Here is a 20,340-nt window from a genome sequence, read left to right as displayed (position 1 = left end):
GTGGCTTTAAACAGATGTGGATGAAGAGCAAACATTTCAACATTTGTAACTGAAATGTGACTCCATGTTTATTTATTTTATTTACATGGTGGAACAATGTGCAAAATATTCAAGGGCTAACAGGGAATGTCTCCATTAGAACAAGGAGAGTTGGTTTTAATAAATGAACCAGCAGAAGGGTTAGGACAGGTTAGGGAGAAGTTTCATACTTTCAGCATTCAGAACAATAGATAAAACCCAGGGGCTGAGAGAGGGAAATCCACCACAGACAGGTCGAGAAGGGACTGTCCGTTTGTCACAGTCACAAAGGATGTCATTGGTCAGTTTGATAAGAGCTGGTTCAGTAAGTACTGGGGCGGGGGTAGAAAGAAACATGACTGAAGTGATTCAGAGGTCTGGAAAAATGCACACGGATTTGGGAGAATACAATAAATGTAAGGATTTTGGACAGTAATGTGAGGTTGGAGCTTGGTTGATAATTTGAAAAAAACGAAGGAGTGAAGTATTAGATGTATTTTGAGGACAGGGAAACAATGACAGATGTCAGAGCTTGCATAAGAGAGGAGCAGGACCTAAAGAAACAGAACCTTTAACAATACCAGCAAACGTGAGGAAGTTGGTTGGTCAGCAGTTTTGGGGGAATATGGAGCAAGAGGTGGGTCACATTTGCAGCACAGTAGCATTGTGGATAGCATAATTGCTTCACAGCTCCAGGGTCCCAGGTTTGATTCCGGCTTGGGTCACTGTCTGTGCGGAGTCTGCACATCCTCCCCGTGTGTGCGTGGGTTTCCTCCGGGTGCTCCGGTTTCCTCCCACAGTCCAAAGATGTGCAGGTTAGGTGGATTGGCCATGATAAATTGCCCTTAGTGTTGGGTGGGGTTACTGGGTTATGGGGATAGGGTGTTGACCTTGGGTCGGGTGCTCTTTCCAAGAGCCGGTGTAGACTCGATGGGCCGAATGGCCTCCTTCTGCACTGTAAATTCTATGAAACATGGACAAGATGAGCACTGAGACAGCATGAGGAAAGATGAGAAATTAAATACAAGATAAGATGCGTGTTCAGGGCTCAGACAAGGCAGAACTTTAGAGGCCCTTTGTCATGGTGGAATCATGGAAGGGGGGGAAACAGTAAAGGTAGCTGATCAGATTGTCTCAATCTTAGTTACAAAGAAGATGCTTTAGCTCCTCACACTTGTTGGAGGTGAGAATGGAGGAGACAGGGGAGAGGGAGAATCCTTCAAAAGGAACAAACGTGCGTCAGGGATATTAAAAAGACTTGATACACTGTTTAATAAAGCTGATTTATTTGACTTTTATTCAGAACATTAACACATATGTCTAAGTTGGAGATAATTGACATTAGCAGGACGAGTCTGAAATGAACACTGTTCAACCCTGGATGTTATCAACAGCAAAATTCAATCACTGTAGTTACTTGTGAACTCGCTGATGTCTCCGCAGGTGGGATGACTGAGTAAACCCCTTGCCACACACACAGCAGGTGAACGGTCTCTCCCCCGTATGAATTCGCTGGTGTACAGTGAGTTGAGATAATTGCCTGAAACTAGTCTTACAGTGAGAGCAGCTGAATGGTCTCTCATCAGTGTGAACCCGTTGATGGGACATCAGTTCCTGGGAACTATTATAACACCTCACACAGTCTTGGCATTTAAAAGGTCTCTCGTCAGTGTGAACCCGCTGATGTCTCAGCAGGTCAGACGACAGAGTGAATCCTTTTCCACACTCGGAGCAGGTGAATGGTCTTTCTCCAGTGTGAACTCGCTGGTGTGTACGCAGGGCAGATGACTGAGTAAATCCCTTCCCACACTCAGGGCATGTGAACGGTCTCTCCCCAGTGTGAGTGCGTTGGTGTTTAGTGAGGTCAGATGATCGCCTGAACCCAGTTCCACATTGAGAGCACCTGAAGGGTCTCTCATCAGTGTGAACACGTTGATGGTGCATCAGCGCCACAGAACTTTTAAAGCACTTCCCACAGTCTGAGCATTGATACGGTCTCTCATCAGTGTGAACTTGCTGGTGTGTCTGCAGATTGGTTGAATTATTGAATTGCATCCCACACTCTGAGCAAGTGAATGGCTTCTCCCCAGTGTGCACTCGCTGGTGTTTCTGCAGGGTAGATAACTGGCTGAATCCCTTCCCACACTCTGAGCAGGTGAAAGGCCTCTCCCCAGTGTGAACACGCTGGTGTACAGTGAGATTAGATGATGTCTTGAACCCAGTCCCACATTCAGGACACCTGAAAAGTTTCTCGTCACTGTGAACGCGTTGATGGATCATAAGTTCCCTGGAAGTTTTAAAACACTTCCCACAGTCTGGACATTTAAAAGGTCTCTCGTCAGTGTGAACTCGCTGGTGTGCCTGCAGGTGTGATGACCGAGTGAATCCCTTCCGACACTCAGAACAGGTGAACGGTCTCTCTGCAGTGCGACTGCACTGATGAATTTCCATCTTGGACGGATAACTGAATCCCTTCCCACAATCCCCGCATTTCCATATTTTATTCCCAGTGTGAATGGTGCTTTTTCCTTCCATGTTCAAAGGCTGATGATCTTCAGGTCCTGATAAATCTAAAGACCCTGTCAGATCCTGATGTGATGTTTGGTTTCAGTTTCCCAACTGAAAATCCTCTCCTTCTAATCCCCTGTGAAATTGATTTAAAACAGAAAAAAGGGAGTGAGAGAGAACCACAAAAACACAAAGGCTGGTTGTGAAATTGAGCTGAATGTGGGACCGGCATGAGGAAAAAGTGATCATGAAAGCTGCTAGATTGTTTTAAAAACCCAACGAGTTCACTAATATCCTTCAGGGAAGGGAACCCAATAAGACTTTGGCCCACACGGCCGGAGAGGGTAGGAGAAAAAAGAGAGGGGGTGGGGAAGCAAAGGGATTTTATATAGTCACCTTTTCACCAGAATTCTGACACAGTCTCCCAAACCCTCAATCTCCACCACGCAGAGGAGCAGGATAGGTGTATGTGAACACCCTCATTCCCAGGTTCTCCTCCGAGTCATACACCGCGATGTAGTTCCAGGTCAGGATGTTGTGTGACATGGAGTGGAACTTGCAGGTGGTGGAAATCCTGTGTATTTTCTGCCCTTTGTCCTCTCAAGTGGTAGAGGTCACAGATTTGGACGGTGCTGCAGGACGAGGCTTGGCGAGTCGGTGCAGTGCATTTTATAGATGGCACACACATCTATCACTGTGGTCAAGGAAACCAGGTCTGTTCTCCTTGAAACAAAGTAGATTGAATGGCAATTTGATAGCAGTGTACAAGTTAATGGTGGGTTTAGGTAAGGAAAGTAAGCTAGACAAGGAAAAAGGCTTCCTTAATAGCTAATAGCTAAATGATTATGAGACACAGATTTAACATTTGGTGCAAGAGATAAATGGCGATGGGAGAATCATAGAATGTACAATGCAGAAGGAGGCCATTCCGCCCATGGAGTCTATACCGGCCCTTGGAAAGAGCTCCCTATCCCCGTAACCCAGTAACCCACCTAACCTCAGATATTACTGTCACCCGGGATAGAAATTGAGAACAGCCAAACATTTCTGTTGGAACGAAAGAACTAGGTAGACTTCCGGTGGCGGTCATGGAGTGGGTGGTCACATATTTGGTGGCTCCCGCTCAAGGCGGATTTATTTTGGTCTTTTCCTGCCCAAAAGGTGTAGTATTTGAGGGCAAAAGATACAGGAGTGCCCTGGGAAGCTAATACTCCTCTGGTGTGGCTGGTGGATGGATCCGCCAGTGCAGGAAAGAGCAGCGGGAGCAGGAGAGTATTTGTCGTGTGCCACAGGTAAAGATAGTGAGACGTCTTACAACACCAGGTTAAGTTTAACCTTTAAAAACTTACCTTGCAGGAGAAGCGGCCTTCAGATTTTCGGCGGGAGCAGTGTCCTGTTGGGAAGTTAAGTTTACCTCTTTAAAAACTTACCTTTAGAGCTGCAGGAAGTCGGCCGTGGGGGTTTCTGGGAAGATTTGTTAGTACCTGTATATAAGTTGGGCAGTTTCTAAACCCGAGACACTACACTTGTAGTGTCCCCCACCCTTCCACCTCCTCTAACCTAAGGGGTTGAGTGAATATCAGGTAAGCTCTTCTTTTCTTTTTCTTGTTTTATCTAGAGGGGATGGCAGGGAAGGCAGTGCAATGTTCCTCCTGCAGAATGTTTGAGGTGAGGGACGCCGTCAGTGTCTCTGCTGATTTCATCTGTGGGAAGAGCACCCATCTCCAGCTCCTCAGAATCCGTGTTAGGGAACTGGAGCTGGATGAACTTTGGATCGTTCGGGAGGCAGAGGTGGTCATAGATAGAGGCTTCAGGAATGTAGTTACTCCAAAGAATAAAGATATATGGGTGACGGTGAGAAGGGCTGCGAGGAAGCAGTCAGTACAGGGATCCCGTGGTCGTTCCCCCTAGTAACAAGTATACCGCTTTGGATACTGTTTTGGGGGGGGGGGGGGGGAAACTTACCGGGGTAAGCCATGGGGTACAGGTCTCTGGCACAGTATTACGGTGGCAGAAAGAACGTTTGATGAGGACTCGTCTACTGAGGTAGTATGGGCTGAGGTTAGAAACACGAAAAGAGAGGTCACCCTGTTAGGGGTTTTCTATAGGCCTCCGAAAAGTTCCAGAGGTGTAGAGGAAAGGATTGCAAAGATGATTCTGGATAGGAGCGAAAGTAACAGGGTAGTTGTTATGGGGGACTTTAACTTTCCAAATATTGACTGGAAACGCAATAGTTCGAGTACTTTAGATGGGTCCATTTTTGTCCAATGTGTGCAGGAAGGTTTCCTGACACAATATGTAGATAGGCCAACAAGAGGCGAGGCCATATTGGATTTGGTATTGGGTAATGAACCAGGACAGGTGTTAGATTTGGAGGTTGGTGAGCACTTTGGTGATAGTGACCACAATTCGATTACGTTTACTTTAGTGATGGAAAGGGATAGGTATATACCGCAGGGCAAGAGTTATATCCGGGGGAAAGGCAATTATGATGCGACGAGGCAAGACCTCGGATGCATCGGATGGGGAAGGAAACTGCAGGGGATGGGCACAATTGAAATGTGGAGCTTGTTCAAGGAACAGCTACTGCGTGTCCTTGATAAGTATGGAACTGTCAGGCAGCGAGGAAGTGGTCGAGCGAGGGAACCGTGGTTTACTAAAGTAGTTGAAACACTTGTCAAGAGGAAGAAGGAGGCTTATGTAAAGATGAGACGTGAAGGTTCAGTTAGGGCGCTCAAGAGTTACAAGTTAGCTAGGAAGGACCCAAAGAGAGAGCTAAGAAGGGCCAGGAGGGGACGTGAGACGTCTTTGGCAGGTAGGATCAACGATAACCCTAAAACTTTCTATAGATCTGTCAGGAATAAAAGAATGACTAGGGTACGAGACTAGAATGGGCTTGAGGTTCATAAGCAGGAGGTGTTAGCAATTCTGGAAAGTGTGAAAATAGATAAGTCCCTTGGGCCGGATGGGATTTATCCCACGATTCTCTGGGAAGCTAGGGAGGAGATTGCTGAGCCTTTGGCTTTGATCTTCATGTCATTATTGTCTACAGGAATAGTGCCAGAAGACTGGAGGATAGCAAATGTTGTCCCCTTGTTCAAGAAGGGGAGTAGAGACAACCCCGGTAACTATAGACCAGTGAGCCTTACTTCTGTTGTGGGCAAAGTCTTGGAAATGTTTATAAAAGTGATAAGATTTATAATCATCTAGAAAGGAATAATTTGATTAGGGATAGTCAACACGGTTTTGTCATGCCTCATTTGGTCATGCCTCACAAACCTTATTGAGTTCTTTGAGAAGGTGACCAAACAGATGGACGAGGGTAAAGCAGTTGATGTGGTGTATATGGATTTCAATAAAGCATTTGATAAGGTTCCCCACAGTAAGCTATTTCAGAAAATACGGAGGCATGGGATTCAGGGTGATTTAGCAGTTTGGATCAGAAATTGGCTCGCTGTACGAAGACAGAGGCAGGTGGTTGATGGGAAATGTTCAGCCTGGAGTCCAGTTACTAGTGGTGGACCCCAAGGATCTGTTTTGGGGCCACTGCTGTTTGTCATTTTTATAAATGACCTGGAGGAGGGCGTAGAAGGATGGGTGAGTAAATTTGCAGACGACACTAAAGTCGGTGGAGTTGTGGACAGTGCAGAAGGATGTTACAAGTTACAAAGGACATAGATAAGCTGCAGAGCTGGGCTGAGAGGTGGCAAATGGAGTTTAATGCAGAAAAGTGTGAGGTGATTCATTTTGGAAGGAATAACAGGAAGATAGAGTATTGGGCTAATGGTAAGATTCTTGGTAGTGTGGACGAGCAGAGAGATCTCGGTGTCCATGTACATAGATCCCTGAAAGTTGCCACCCAGGTTGAGAGGGTTGTTAAGAAGGCGTACGGTGTGTTAGTTTTTATTGGTAGAGGGATTGAGTTTCGGAGCCATGAGGTCATGTTGTAGCTGTACAAAACTCTGGTGCGGCCGCATTTGGAGTATTGCGTGCAATTCTGGTCGCCGCATTATAGGAAGGATGTGGAAGCATTGGAAAGGGTGCAGAGGAGATTTACCAGGATGTTGCCAGGTATGGAGGGAAGATCTTATGAGGGAAGGCTGAGGGACTTGAGGCTATTTTCGTTAGAGAGGTTAAGAGGTGACTTAATTGAGGCATACAAGATGATCAGAGGATTAGATAGGGTGGACAGTGAGAGCCTTTTTCCTCGAATGGTGCTGTCTGGGACATAGCTTTAAATTGAGGGGAGATAGATATCGGACAGATGTCAGAGGTCGGTTCTTTACTCAGAGAGTAGTAAGGGCGTGGAATGCCCTGCCTTCAACAGTAGTGGACTCGCCAACACTAAGGGCATTCAAATCGTGATTGGATAAACATATGAATGATAAGGGAATAGTGTAGATGGGCTTTAGAGTGGTTTCACAGGTCGGCACAACACCGAGGGCCGAAGGGCCTGTACTGCGCTGTGATGTTCTATGTTCTAAGTCCAACATGTTCCTTTCAAACACTAGGTGACCTGAGGAAGGAGCAGTGTTCCAAAAGCTAGTCTATGAAACAAACATGTTGGACTTTGACCTGGTGTTGTAAGACTTCTTACTGTGCTCACCCCAGTCCAATGCCGGCATCTTCACATCACAGGTAAAGATGGCGGAGGACAAGGTGCTGCCTGTCCAGTGAGTGACGGGCAGTTGGTAAAGTTACTGAACAATAACTTCCTGCAGCATTATAAAGAGGCCCTGGAAGACCTGGCCAAGGTGGTAGAACAGCAGAGATGTGGGATTGAGCGAGTTGAGCAGAGGCTGGAATCCCAGGGTCAGGCGATCCAGAAAGTGGAGGAGACAGTGGGGAAAAACGAGCAGTTGGCGTCGTTCGTGGCAGCAGTGGGAGTGCAGCGAGAGAGCCAGAAGAGGCTGAGGGAGAAGATGGAGATCTGAATAATTGTTCCAGGTGGCAAAATGTAAGGATTGTCGGGATGCCTGAAGGCATCGAAGGTGCGGAGGCCACTGTCTATGTGGCAAGGATATTGGAGCGATGGATAGGGGAGGGGGCCTTCTGGAGGTGGACCGAGCACACAGGGCGCTGCGGAGGAGGTCCAAGGCGGGTGAGCCACCAGGTGCGATGGTGCTACGGTTGCACCGCTTTCTTCACAAGGAGAAGATCAAGTTGAGGCAGATCAAGAAGTGTACCTGGGAAGGGAGTGAGCTGCGGGTGTAGCAGGACCTGGGTGCGGAGCTGGCGAAGAGAAGTGCCGGGTTCAATTGGATTAAGACCACCCTCATGTACTTTTTAAAATGTTTGCGGGTGGGTATTCCGGGGCACGTCCTGGCGGGGGAGCAGTGATGATGAGTGTGCCTTTTGTTACTCTTTAGGGGTTGTCGGGGGAGGGGTGTAACTGGAGGGAGATGGGGTGATTGAAGGACTTTGTCGGGGCCACCATGCCAGCTGGGTGGATGGGCTTGTTAACGGGAGTGAAGTGAGTGGTTGCCGGGCTGGTCACGTGGAATGTGAGGGTTTTGAATGGGCCAGTTAGACAGTTGCGTGTGTTCACGCACACAAGGATTTTGAAGGCAGACGTGACTTTTTTGCAGGCGACGCACCTGAAATTGGGGGGATCAGATGAGGCTGAGAAAGGGATGGGTGGGGCAGGTGTTCCATTTGGGGCTGGATATGAAGACAAGGGGATGGCGGTGTTGGTCAATAAGCAGGTTGCGATCGAGGTAGGAAGTATTGTGGTGAATTCGGCAGGGTAGATATGTGATGGTTAGTGGGAAGTTGAAGGGTTCTGGTAAACGTTTATGCCCCAAATAGGGACAACGTGGATTTTATGAGGCAGCGTTTAGGAAGATTCCGAACTTGGACTCGCATCTGTTGATTATGGGGGATGATTTTAATACGGTCATAGATCTGAGCTTGGACCGGTCGAGTCCCAAATTGTCCAGGGTGTCGGCAGTGGCGAGGGAGCTGAGGGGGTGTGGACCCGTGGAGGTTTGGGAGGCCGGGGGCGAAGGAGTTTTCATACTTATACCATGTGCACTTTTTTGTGTTGGACAAGATGCTGCTGGCGAGGGTGGCCGACTCTCGAGTGTTCGGCGATTGTAGTTTCTGACCACGCGCCGCATTGGGTTGATTTGTGTGTGGCTTAGGGAGAGGCCCAATGGCCACAGTGGAGGCTGGATGAGGAGGTGTGTGAGCGGGTGAGGACTGCCATTTGGGGCTACTTGGAGCTGAACGACACGGGGGAGGTCACAGCTGCCACGCTGTGGGAGGCACTCAAGGCAGTAGTCAGGGGGGAGTTTATATCATATCGAGTGTATACTCGATGGAGCGAGGAGAGGGCAAGGTTGGTGGATGCGATTTTGAGGGTGGACAGGAGATACTCTGAGGCGCTGGAGGCAGAGGCTCCTGATGGCGTTCAGGCTAGTTTCTATGGAGAAGGAGGTGGGTCAGCTGCGGATGGTCAGAGGTGCAGTGTACGGGTAAGATGTTGAGAAAGTAGGATGTTGAGAAAGCGAGGGAGGTTAGTAGATTTAGGGTTGATAAGGGTAAGGTGGTGATGAACCCGGAAGGGGTGAAGGCCTTTTATCAGAGGTTCTACGCATCGGAGCCCCTGACTAGGGAGGAGGGAAGCGGAGGATCCTGGATGGGTTGGAGTTTCAGAAAGTGGAGGAGGGGCTCGTTCAGGGGCTGGGGATCCTAATTGAGAGAGTTGATGGATGGTGTAGGGGCGATGCAAGCAGGGAAGGCCCCGGGGCCAGACGTGTTCCCGGTCGAGTTTTATGAAAAGTGTGGGGCAAACTTGGGGCCACTGCTGGTGAGGGCGTACAATGAAGTGAGGGAGAGGGTGTGGATACATAGGGGCAGCACGGTAGCATGTTGGTTAGCATAAATGCTTCACAGCTCCAGGGTCCCAGGTTCGATTCCCGGCTGGGTCACTGTCTGTGCGGAGTCTGCACGTCCTCCCCGTGTGTGCGTGGGTTTCCTCCGGGTGCTCCGGTTTCCTCCCACAGTCCAAAGACGTGCGGGTTAGGTGGATTGGCCATGCTAAATTGCCCGTAGTGTCCTAAAAAAAAAGTACGGTTAAGGGGGGGGGGGGGGGGGGGTTGTTGGGTTACGGGTATAGGGTGGATACGTGGGTTTGAGTAGGGTGATCATTGCTCAGCACAACATCGAGGGCCGAAGGGCCTGTTCTGTGCTGTACTGTTCTATGTTCTATAGTCACAGGCTTCCATCTCCCTGATTTTAAAGGACAATAATAATCTTTATTAATGTCACAAGTAGGCTTACATTAACACTGCAATGATGTTACTGTTAAAATTCCCTCGTCACCACACTCCTGCACCTGTTCGGGTACACTGAGGGAGAATTCAGAATGTCCAATTCACCCAACGAGCATGACTTTCAGGACTTGTGGGAGGAATCCGGAGCTCCCAGGGCAAACCCACGCAGACACAGGGAGAACGTGCAGACTCCACACAGACAGTGACCCAAGCCGGGAATCGAACTCGGGTCCCTGGAGTTGTGAAGCAACAGTGCTGACCATTGTGCCGCCTACAAGGACTCGGAGCAATGTGGGTCATACTGCCCGATATCATTACTGAATGTGGTCGGCAAGTTGTTGGCGAAGGTTTTGGCATCGCAATTGAGGACTGTGTGCCAGGGGTGATAGGCGAGAATCAGGGGCTTTGTGAAGGGAAAGCAGTTGTCAGCGAATGTGAGGAGGCAACTCAATGTAATTATGATTCCTCCGGAGGCGCAGTAGGTGGAGGCGAAGGATGGGAGAAGGCTTTTGATTGGGTGGAGTGGGCATATTTGTTGAAGATGTTGGGGCGGTTTGGGCAAGGGTTTGTGAATTGGGTCCGGCTGTTGTATCGGGCACGAACTGAGTGAGTTTGGGGTTCTTCGTGCTACATTGTGGGACGAGGCAGGGGTGCCAACTCTCCCCGTTGCTTTTCGCCTAGGTGATAGAGCAGCTGGCAATTGGATTGAGCGGGGGATGGGGTGGCACCAAACACAGGGTCTCATTGTATTAGGACAACCTGTTATATATTTCGGACCAGGTGGGCAGCATCGGAGTCATTATGGAGATCCTGGGAAAATTTGGCCGGTTTTCGGGATACAAACTGAATATGGGAAAGGGTGAGGTGTTCCCGATTGAGGCCACAGGGCAGGAAAGGAGACTCGGGGTGTTGTCGTTTCGGGTGGTGGGGTCGACTTTCAGATATTTAGGTATCCAGGTGGCGTAGAGCTGGGCCAAGTTGCTTAAACTGAACTTGTCTCGGCTGGTGGAGCAGATAGAGGCGGACCTTAAGAGGTGGAAAGTGCTGTCGTTGGCAGGGCTGCTACAGACAGTGAAAATGGCAAGGTTTCTGTTTGTATTTCAGAACCTCCCAATCTTTGCTCCTAAGTCGGTTTTTAGGAAGGTCAACGGACTGATCTCTGGGTTTTTGTGAGCGGGGCTTTTTTGGAGTGGGGCGAGGTGGGTGTGGCAGAGAACTGGCGTTGCTGAACATCAAGAATTATCATTGGGCAGCAAACATTGGTCTGGTAAGGAAATGGACCATGGGGGAGAGGTCGTTGTGCGCACGGGTAGGGGTGGCATCATGTTGGGGATAAGTGTTTTAGGGCCTTATTGATGCCACTTAACCGTTCATACCGGCCAGGTACTCCGTGAGCCAAATGGTGTCGGCCCCAAGGGTGCGAACAAAGAAAAGTACAGCACAGGAACAGGCCCTTCGGCCCTCCAAGCCTGTGCCGACCATGCTGCCCGTCTAAACTAAAATCTTCTACACTTCCTGGGTCCGTATCCCTCTATTCCCATCCTGTTCATGTATTTGTCAAGATGCCCCTTAAATGTCACTATCGTCCCTGCTTCCACCATCTCCTCTGGCAGCGAGTTCCAGTCACCCACTACCCTCTGTGTAAAAAACATGCCTCGTACATCTCCTCTAAACCTGCCCCTCGCACCTTAAACCTATGCCCCCTAGTAATTTACCCCTCTACCCTGGGAAAGCCTCTGACAATCCACTCTGTCTATGCCCCTATAATTTTGTAGACCTCTATCAGGTCGTCCCTCAACCTCCGTCGTTCCAGTGAGAAGTTTATTCAACTGCTCCTCATAGGTAATACCCTGCATACCAGGAAACATCCTGGTAAATCTCTTCTGCACCCTCTCTAAAGCCTCCACATCTTTCTGGTCGTGTGGCAACCAGAATTGAACATGATACTCCAAGTATGGCCTAACTAAGGTTCTATGTAGCTGCATCATGACTTGCCAATTCTTATACTCAATGCCCCGGCCAATGAAGGCAAGCAAGCCGTATGCCTTCTTGACTACCTTCTCTACCTGTGTTGCCCTTTTCAGTGACCTGTGGACCTGCACACCTAGATCTCTCTGACTTTCAATACTCTTGAGGGTTCTACCATTCACTGTACATTCCCTACCTACATTAGACCTTCCAAAATGCATTACCTCACATTTGTCCGGATTAAACTCCATCTGCCATCTCTGCGCCCAAGTCTCCAAACGATCTAAATCCTGCTGTATCCTCATCGCTATCCGCAATTCCACCAACCTTTGTGTTGTCTGCAAACTTACTAATCAGACCAGATACATTTTCCTCCAAATCATTTATATATACTACGAACAGCAAAGGTCCCAGCACTGATCCCTGCGGAACACCACTGGTCACAGCCCTCCAATCAGAAAAGCACCTTTCCATTGTTACTCTCTGCCTTCTATGACCTAGCCAGTTCTCTACCCATCTTGCCAGCTCACCCCTGATCCCGTGTGACTTCACCTTTTGTACCAGTCTACCATGAGGGACCTTGTCAAAGGCCTTACTGAAGTCCATGTAGACAACATCCACTGCCCTACCTGCATCAATCATCTTTGTGACCTCTTCGAAAAACTCTATCAAGTTAGTGAGACACGACCTCCCCTTCACAAAACTATGCTGCTTCTCACTAATACGTCCATTTGCTTCCAAATAGGAGGAGATCCTGTCTCGAAGAATTCTCTCCAGTAATTTCCCTACCACTGACGTAAGGCTCACCGGCCTGTAGGTTCCTGGATTATCCTTGCTGCCCTTCTTAAACAAAGGAACAACATAGGCTATTCTCCAGTCCTCCGGGACATCACCTGAAGACTGTGAGGATCCAAAGATTTCCATCAAGGCCTCAGCAATTTCCTCTCTCGGCTCATTCAGTATTCTGGGGTATATCCCATCAGGCCCTGGGGACTTATCAACCTTAATATTTTTCAAGATGCCCAACACCTCGTCTTTTTGGATCTCAATGTGACCCAGGCTATCGACACTCCCTTCTCCAGACTCAACATCTACCATTCCTTCCCTTTGGTGAATACTGATGCAAAGTATTCATTTAGTATCTCGCCTATTTCCTCTGGCTCCACACATAGATTCCCTTGCCTAGCCTTCAGTGGGCCGACCCTTTCCCTGGCTACCCTCTTGCTTTTTATGTACGTGTAGAAAGCCTTGGGATATTCCTTAACCCTATTTGCCAATGACTTTTCATGAGCCCTTCTAGCTCTCCTGACCCCTTGCTTAAGTTCCTTCCTACGTTCCTTGTATTCCACACAGGCTTCGTCTATTCCCAGCCTTCTAGCCCTGACAAATGCCTCCTTTTTCTTTTTGACGAGGCCTACAATATCTCTCATTATCCCAGGTTCCCGAAATTTGCAGTATTTATCGTTCTTCCGCACAGGAACATGCCGGTCCCGAATTCCTTTCAACTGACATTTGAAAGTGTCAGATGTTGATTTACCCTCAAACATCCACCCCCAATCTAGGTACTTCAGTTCCCGCCTAATATTGTTATAATTAGCCTTCCCCCAATTCAGCAAATTCATCCTAGGACCACTTTTATCCTTGTCCACCAGCACTTTAAAACTTACTGAATTGTGGTCACTGTTCCCGAAATGCTCCCCTACAGAAACTTGTACCAGTATAACTTATACCAACTTGATCCAGTACAGCCCCTTCCCTAGTTGGACTATCTACATGTTGTTTTAAGAAGCCCTCCTGGATGCTCCTTACAAACTCTGCCCCGTCTAAGCCCCCAGCACGAAGTGAGTCCCAGTCAATATTGGGGAAGTTGAAGTCTCCCATCACAACAACCCTGTTGTTTTTACTAGTTTCCAAAATCTGTCTACTATTGGCTCCTCTATCTCCCGCTGGCTGTTGGGAGGCCTGTAGTAAACCCCCAACATTGTGACTGCACCCTTCTTATTCCTGATCTCTACCCATATAGCCTCACTGCCCTCTGAGATGTGCTGAGGCGTCGTACCGCTGTGATATTCTCCCTAACCTGTAGTGCAACTCTGCCACCCCATTTATATCCCCCTCTACCCCGCCTGAATCATCTAAATCTTGTGTGGCAGCAGTGGAGACAGCATTTGGGGCTGGAGGGTCCTTGCTGCGGGTATTGATCTGTAATAACCATAGGTTTGTGCCGGCGGGGCTGGATGCGAGGTTATGCGGCAGGCGGTATGCAGGGATTCAGTGACTTCTTTATAGGGAGCAAATTTGTGGGACTGGAGGACCTGGGAGAAGTGTACGAGTTGCCCAGAAGGAACGACTCTAGGTACCTACCTGCAGGTTCAGGAGTTGTAAGGAGAGAGGGCCATCCTTTCCTGGCCTGCTGCCCCTGGGATTGCAGGAAAATCTGTAATTAGTTTACGGAGGATTAAATGGGGGAGGGGAAGGTGTTGGTTATCTGGAAGAAGTTGATGGAGTGGGAGGGAGCCCTGGTGGGGGACATGAAGCGTAAATGGAACGATGTGTTCAAATGGGAGCTGGGGGTCGAGACCTGGGCGGAGGCCTTGCGGAGGGTGAATGCTTCCTCGTCAAATGTGAGATTAAGCCACATCCAGTTTAAAGTGGTGTATCAGGCTCATATGATGGTGGCGAGGATGAGTAGGTTCTTTGCGGGGGTAGAGGATATGTGTAGGCGCAGGTGAAGGGGCCCATGAACATCCACATGTTCTGGGCATGTCCAAGGCTGAGGGGGTTCTTTAAGTGATGTCCGGGGCGATCTGATAGAGGTCTACACAATTATGAGGGGCATAGACAGAGTGGATAGTCAGAGGCTTTTCCCCAGGGTAGAGGGGTCAATTACTAGGGAGCATAGGTTGAAGGTGCGAGGGGCAAGGTTTAGAGGAGATTAACGTGGCAAGTTTTTTTTACACAGAGCCTGGAACACGCTGCCAGAGGAGATGGTGGAAGCAGGGACGATAGTGACATTTAAGGGGCATTTTGACAAATACATGAATAGGATTGGAATAGAGGGATACGGACCCAGGAAGTGTAGAAGATTTTAGTTGAGACAGGCAGCATAGTTGGCACGGGCTTGGAGGGCCAAAGGGCCTGTTCCTGTGCTGTATATTTCTTTGTTCTTTTTAAATCTCACACCCTTTAGCCTAAAACTCTGGCTTCTTGTTCTAGAATGTCCAACCAGTGGAAACATCCGCTCTGAGGGGCTGGTTTAGCACAGCGGGCTAAATAGCTGGCTTGTAATGCAGAACAATGCCAGCAGCGCGGGTTCAATTCCTGTACCGGCCTCCCCGAACAGGTGCAGGAATGTGGCGACTAGAGAACTTCATTGAAGCATTCTTGTGATTATTATTCTTATTGTGTATATACCCTGTCGATCGCCTTTGCACCTTGTATGCCTCAATTAGATCTTCTGACATTCTTCGAAACTCCAGTGACCTAAACTGCTCAATCTCTCTTCTTAAGGCAAACGCTTCTACTCTGGAATCAATCCAGTGAACCTTCTCTGAAAACTTCTGATGCACTTCTATCCTTCCTCAAGTAAGGGGATGAAAACAGTGTGCACCACTCTGTATGCAGTCTCACCAAGCCCTATGCAGTTCCAACAGCACTTCCGGACTTTTAACATCTATTCCATTATCAATGAATTCCAAAATTCGATTTGCCTTTATTACCTACTGCATCTGCGTACTAACTTTCTGCAATTCGTTCACAAGGACCCCTGATTTCTCTGCACCAAAGCATTTCAAAGGTTCTCTCCATTTAGTTAATCAGTTGCCTTTTTATTTCTCACCAAAATGAATAACCTCATAGTTATCCACGTTAAATACCATCTGCCAACTAGGGGATTCTCACAGTAACTTCAGTGCAGTGTTAATATATGCCTACTTGTGACACTAATAAAGATTATTATACTATCTATATCCATTTGTAAATTTCTTATTTCCTCATTGCAACTTGCCTTTCCCACCAATTTTTGCGTCATCTACAAATTTAGCTATCGTACATTCTATTCATGCAGCCAAATCATTAATAGATTACAAATCATTGGGGCCCATTGACCAAATTCTGTGGTACAGCACTAATTACAGCTTGCCAACCAGAAAAAGACCCATTAATCCCCAGTCTCTGCTTTCTGTTTGTTGACTAATCCTCTATTCAAGTTAATATATTGCCCCAAAACGTGGGATCTTACCTTGTGTATTAACCTTTTGTGCGTCACTTTATTAAATGCCTTCTGGAAGTCCACATACACTATATCTACAGGACCTCCATTATCCATTTTACTTGTTAGATCTTTAAAGAACTCCAGCAAATTCGCCAAACACTAATTACCCTTCATTAAACTAGGCTGACTCTGATGGATTGCATTTTGTCTTTCTAAATATCCTGTTATTACTTTTTTAATAATGGATTCCAACAATTTGCTCACAACAGACGTTCGGTCTTCTCCCTTTTTGAACAGTACTACATTAGCCTTTTCCCTATCCACTGGAATTTTCAGAATCCAGGGAATTTTTGATTCTATTCAATGCCTCCACGAATCTCTGCTGCAATTTAAGATGTCGGCCATCATCTCCAATTTCCCCATCAATCAGAGTTGAAGAAGAACTGACTGATCCGACATCGAAAACTGGGCGGGCAGAAATGTATTTACATTTTGGGAAGACATTGTCTTCAGCCGTTGTGACAGACTCCACTCCCTAACCAGTGACTCCATTCCTAGCCCTGAAAAATGCCCGAACCAGACTGTTCAAATTTTTGGTGTTACATCTGACATTAAGATGAACCAGTTTGATATATCAGTGTTTCCCATTCTGTGAGGAAAATGATTGAAGAAGCTGCCCGTCACAAGCATGGCGGCCACGCAGGCACCCGAACGCAGAAGCACAATGCCCCTCACAGACCTTGCAATTGCGCATGCGCCTTGCCACACATTGTCTGTTGAAAACATGACGGCCAAAATCTCGGGTGTGCAACTGGGGAAAAAAACTGATACTCCGCTCTGTGCAAAAAGGGTTCAGGAAAGTTGATTTTCGCCTTATGCGGTTTACACAACAAATTTACCAAGCCTCTCCGCCCAATCGCTGGATCAATAGTTCCCTTCTTACCGTAATTTATCTCCTTCACCAAAGCAGCATTCAATACACAAACATCAGTACTTCGCCATTACTCAAACTGCGCATGCTCGACTCCTGGCCCCACCCCTCATGATCTCAGATTATTTGGAGGACCATATGCTCCCCTGTGGTCCTCCAGGCCCGCCCCTTGATTTCCTATTTGTCCGGAGCTGCCGTCAATCATCCGAGCATTATGAGGAGTTAATGGGGGCGAGAGTCAGATGGACATTGAGCGAAGTTTACGGAGTCACATTAACGTCGATGTGGAGATGCCGGTGTTGGAATGGGGTGAGCACAATAAGAAGTTTTAGAACACAGAACATTACAGCGCAGTGCGGGTCCTTCGGCCCTCGATGTTGCGCCGACCCGTGAAACCATCTGAAGCCTATCTGACCTACACTATTCCATTTTCATCCATATGTCTATCCAGTGACCACATAAATGCCTTAAATTTGGCGAGTCTACTACTGTTGCAGGCAGGCCGTTCCACACCCCTACTACTCTCTGAGTAAAGAAACTGCCTCTGACATCTGTCCTATATCTACCCCCCTCAATTTAAATCTATGTCCCCTCGTGTTGGTCATCACCATCCGAGGAAAAAGACTCTCACTGTCCACCCTATCTAACCCTCTGACTATCTTATATGTCTCTATTAAGTCACCTCTCAGCCTTCTCCTCTCTAACAAAAACAACCTCAAGTCCCTGAGCCTTTCCTCGTAAGACCTTCCCTCCATACCAGGCAACATCCTAGTAAATCTCCTCTGAACCCTTTCCAAAGCTTCCGCATCCTTCCTATAATGTGGTGACCAGAACTGCACGCAGTACTCCAGGTGCGGCCGCACCAGAGTTTTGTACAGCTGCAGCATGACCTCGTGGTCCCGAAACTCAATCCCCCTACTGATAAAGGCTAGCACACCATATGCCTTCTTAACAGCCCTATTAACCTGGGTGGCAACTTTCAGGGATTTATGTACCTGGATGCCGAGATCTCTCTGTTCATCTACACTGCCAAGAATCTTGCCATTAGCCCAGTACTCTGCATTCCTGTTACTCCTTCCAAAGTGAACCACCTCACACTTTTCCGCATTAAACTCCATCTGCCACCTCTCAGCCCAGCTCTGCAGCTTATCTATGTCCCTCTGTATCCTATAACATCCTTCAGCACTATCCACAACTCCACCGACCTTCATGTCATCTGCAAATTTACTAACCCATCCTTCTACACCCTCTTCCAGGTCATTTATAAAAATGACAAACAGCAGTGGCCCCAGAACAGATCCTTGCGGGACACCACTAGTAACTGAACTCCAGGATGAACATTTGCCATCAACCACCACTCTCTGTCTTCTTTCAGCTAGCCAATTACTGATCCAAACCGCTAAATCACCTTCAATCCCATACTTCTGTATTTTCTGCAATAGCCTACCGTGGGGAACCTTATCAAACGCCTTACTGAAATCCATATACACCACATCAACCGCTTTAGCCTCATCCACCTGTTTGGTCACCTTCTCAAAAAACTCAATAAGGTTTGTGAGGCATGACCTACCCTTCACAAAACCGTGTTGAGTATCGCTAATCAACTTGTTCTTTTCAAGATGATTATAAACCCTATCTCTTATAACCTTTTCCAACATTTTACCCACAACCGAAGTAGGGCTCACAGGTCTATAATTACCAGGGTTGTCTCTACTCCCCTTCTTGAACAAGGGGACAACATTTGCTATCCTCCAGTCTTCCGGCACTATTCCTGTCGACAAAGACAAAATAAAGATCAAGGACAAAGGCTCTGCAATCTCCTCCCTGGCTTCCCAGAGAATCCTAGGATAAATCCCATCTGGCCCAGGGGACTTATCTATTTTTACACTTTCCAAAATTGCTAACACCTCCTCCTTGTGAACCTCAATCCCATCTAGCCTGGCCGACTGTACCTGAGTATTCTCCTCGACAACATTGTCTTTCTCCAGTGTAAACACTGACGAAAAATATCCATTTAACGCTTCTATCTCCTCTGATTCCACACACAACTTTCCACTACTATCCTTGATTGGCCCTAATGTTACTCTTGTCATTCTTTTGTTCCTGATATACCTATAGAAAGCCTTAGGGTCTTCCTTGATCCTATCCGCCAACGACTTTTCGTGTCCTCTCCTCGCTCGTCTTAACTCTCCCTTTAGGTCCTTCCTGGCTAACTTGTAACTCTCAAGTGCTCTAACTGAGCCTTCATGTCTCATCCTAACATAAGCCTTCTTCTGCCTCTTGACAAGTGCTTCAACATCCTTAGTAAACCACGGTTCCCTTGCTCGACAACTTCCTCCCTGCCTGACAGGTACATACTTATCAAGGACACGCAGTAGCTGTTCCTTGAAAAAGCTCCACATTTCGATTGTACCCATCCCCTGCAGTTTCCTTCCCCAACCTATACATCCTAAATCTTGCCGAATAGCATCATAATTGTCTTTCCCCCAGCTATAATTCTTGCCTTGCGGTATATACCTATCCCTGCCCATCGCTAAAGTAAACATAACCGAATTGTGATCACTATCACCAAAGTGCTCACCTACATCTAAATCTAAAACCTGGTCGGGTTCATTACCCAGTACCAAATCCAATGTGGCATCGCCCCTTGTTGGCCTATCTACATACTGTGTCAGAAAACCCTCCTGCACACACTGCACAAAAACTGACCCATCGAAAGTACTCGAACTATAGTATTTCCAGTCAATATTTGGAAAGTTAAAGTCCCCCATAACAACTACCCTGTTATTCTCGCTCCTGTCGAGAATCATCTTTTCTATCCTTTCCTCTACATCTCTGGAACTATTCGGAGGTCTATAGACAACTCCCAACAGGGTGACCTCTCCTCTCCTGTTCCTAACTCGGCCCATACTTCCTCAGTAGACGAGTCCTCAAACGTCCTTTCTGCCGCCGTAATACTTTCCTTGATTAACAATGCCACACCCCCCCCCTCTTTTACCATCTTCTCTGTTCTTACAGAAACATCTAAATCCTGGAACCTGCAACAACCATTCCTGTCCCTGCTCTACCCATGTCTCCGAAATCAGCACAACATCGAGATCCCAGGTACCAACCCATGCTGCAAGCTCACCCACCTTATTCCGGATGCTCCTGGCGTTGAAGTAGACACACTTCAAACCAGCATCTTGCTTGCCGGTGCCCTCTTTCGAACTTTTAACCCTATCCCTGACCTCACTACTCTCAACATCCTGTACACTGGGACTACAATTTAGGTTCCCATCCCCCTGCTGAATTAGTTTAAACCCCTCCGAAGAGCACTAGCAAATCTCCCCCCCCCAGAATATTGGTACCCCTCTAGTTCAGGTGAAGACCATCCTGTTTGTAGACGTCCCACCCACCCCAGAATGAGCCCCAATTATCCAGGA

At 47.7% G+C, this 20,340-nt stretch overlaps 1 protein-coding gene and 1 gene segment (V, D, J or C); one reads left to right on the top strand and one right to left on the bottom strand.

Annotated features, from left to right (window-relative positions):
- Positions 1-1,285: 1,285 nt before the first annotated feature.
- Positions 1,286-17,014, bottom strand: LOC119951430 (zinc finger protein 229-like). 2 transcript variants are annotated; one of them, XM_038774608.1, is made up of 2 exons: positions 16,928-17,014; positions 1,286-2,662 (listed from the first exon to the last, which is right to left on the bottom strand). In XM_038774608.1, the coding sequence occupies exon 2, from the start codon at positions 2,551-2,553 to the stop codon at positions 1,432-1,434; it is 1,122 nt and encodes a 373-aa protein (XP_038630536.1). In that variant the 5' UTR covers positions 2,554-2,662; positions 16,928-17,014; the 3' UTR covers positions 1,286-1,431. The 2 variants fall into 2 exon arrangements, with proteins under 2 accessions (XP_038630536.1, XP_038630537.1); XM_038774609.1 differs by lacking the exon at positions 16,928-17,014 and adding an exon at positions 2,923-3,938.
- A 98-nt stretch (positions 17,015-17,112) lies between these two features.
- The window catches only part of LOC119951443, a 68,545-nt gene continuing 65,317 nt past the window's right edge, over positions 17,113-20,340 (top strand). Inside the window, 1 exon segment of the V gene segment in view lies at positions 17,113-17,224. Coding sequence covers positions 17,158-17,224 — 67 coding nt within the window.

The sequence above is a fragment of the Scyliorhinus canicula genome, chromosome 17, assembly GCF_902713615.1.
Source record: "Scyliorhinus canicula chromosome 17, sScyCan1.1, whole genome shotgun sequence".
Lineage (NCBI taxonomy): Eukaryota > Metazoa > Chordata > Chondrichthyes > Carcharhiniformes > Scyliorhinidae > Scyliorhinus > Scyliorhinus canicula.
This window is presented reverse-complemented; position numbering and strand designations above follow the sequence as displayed.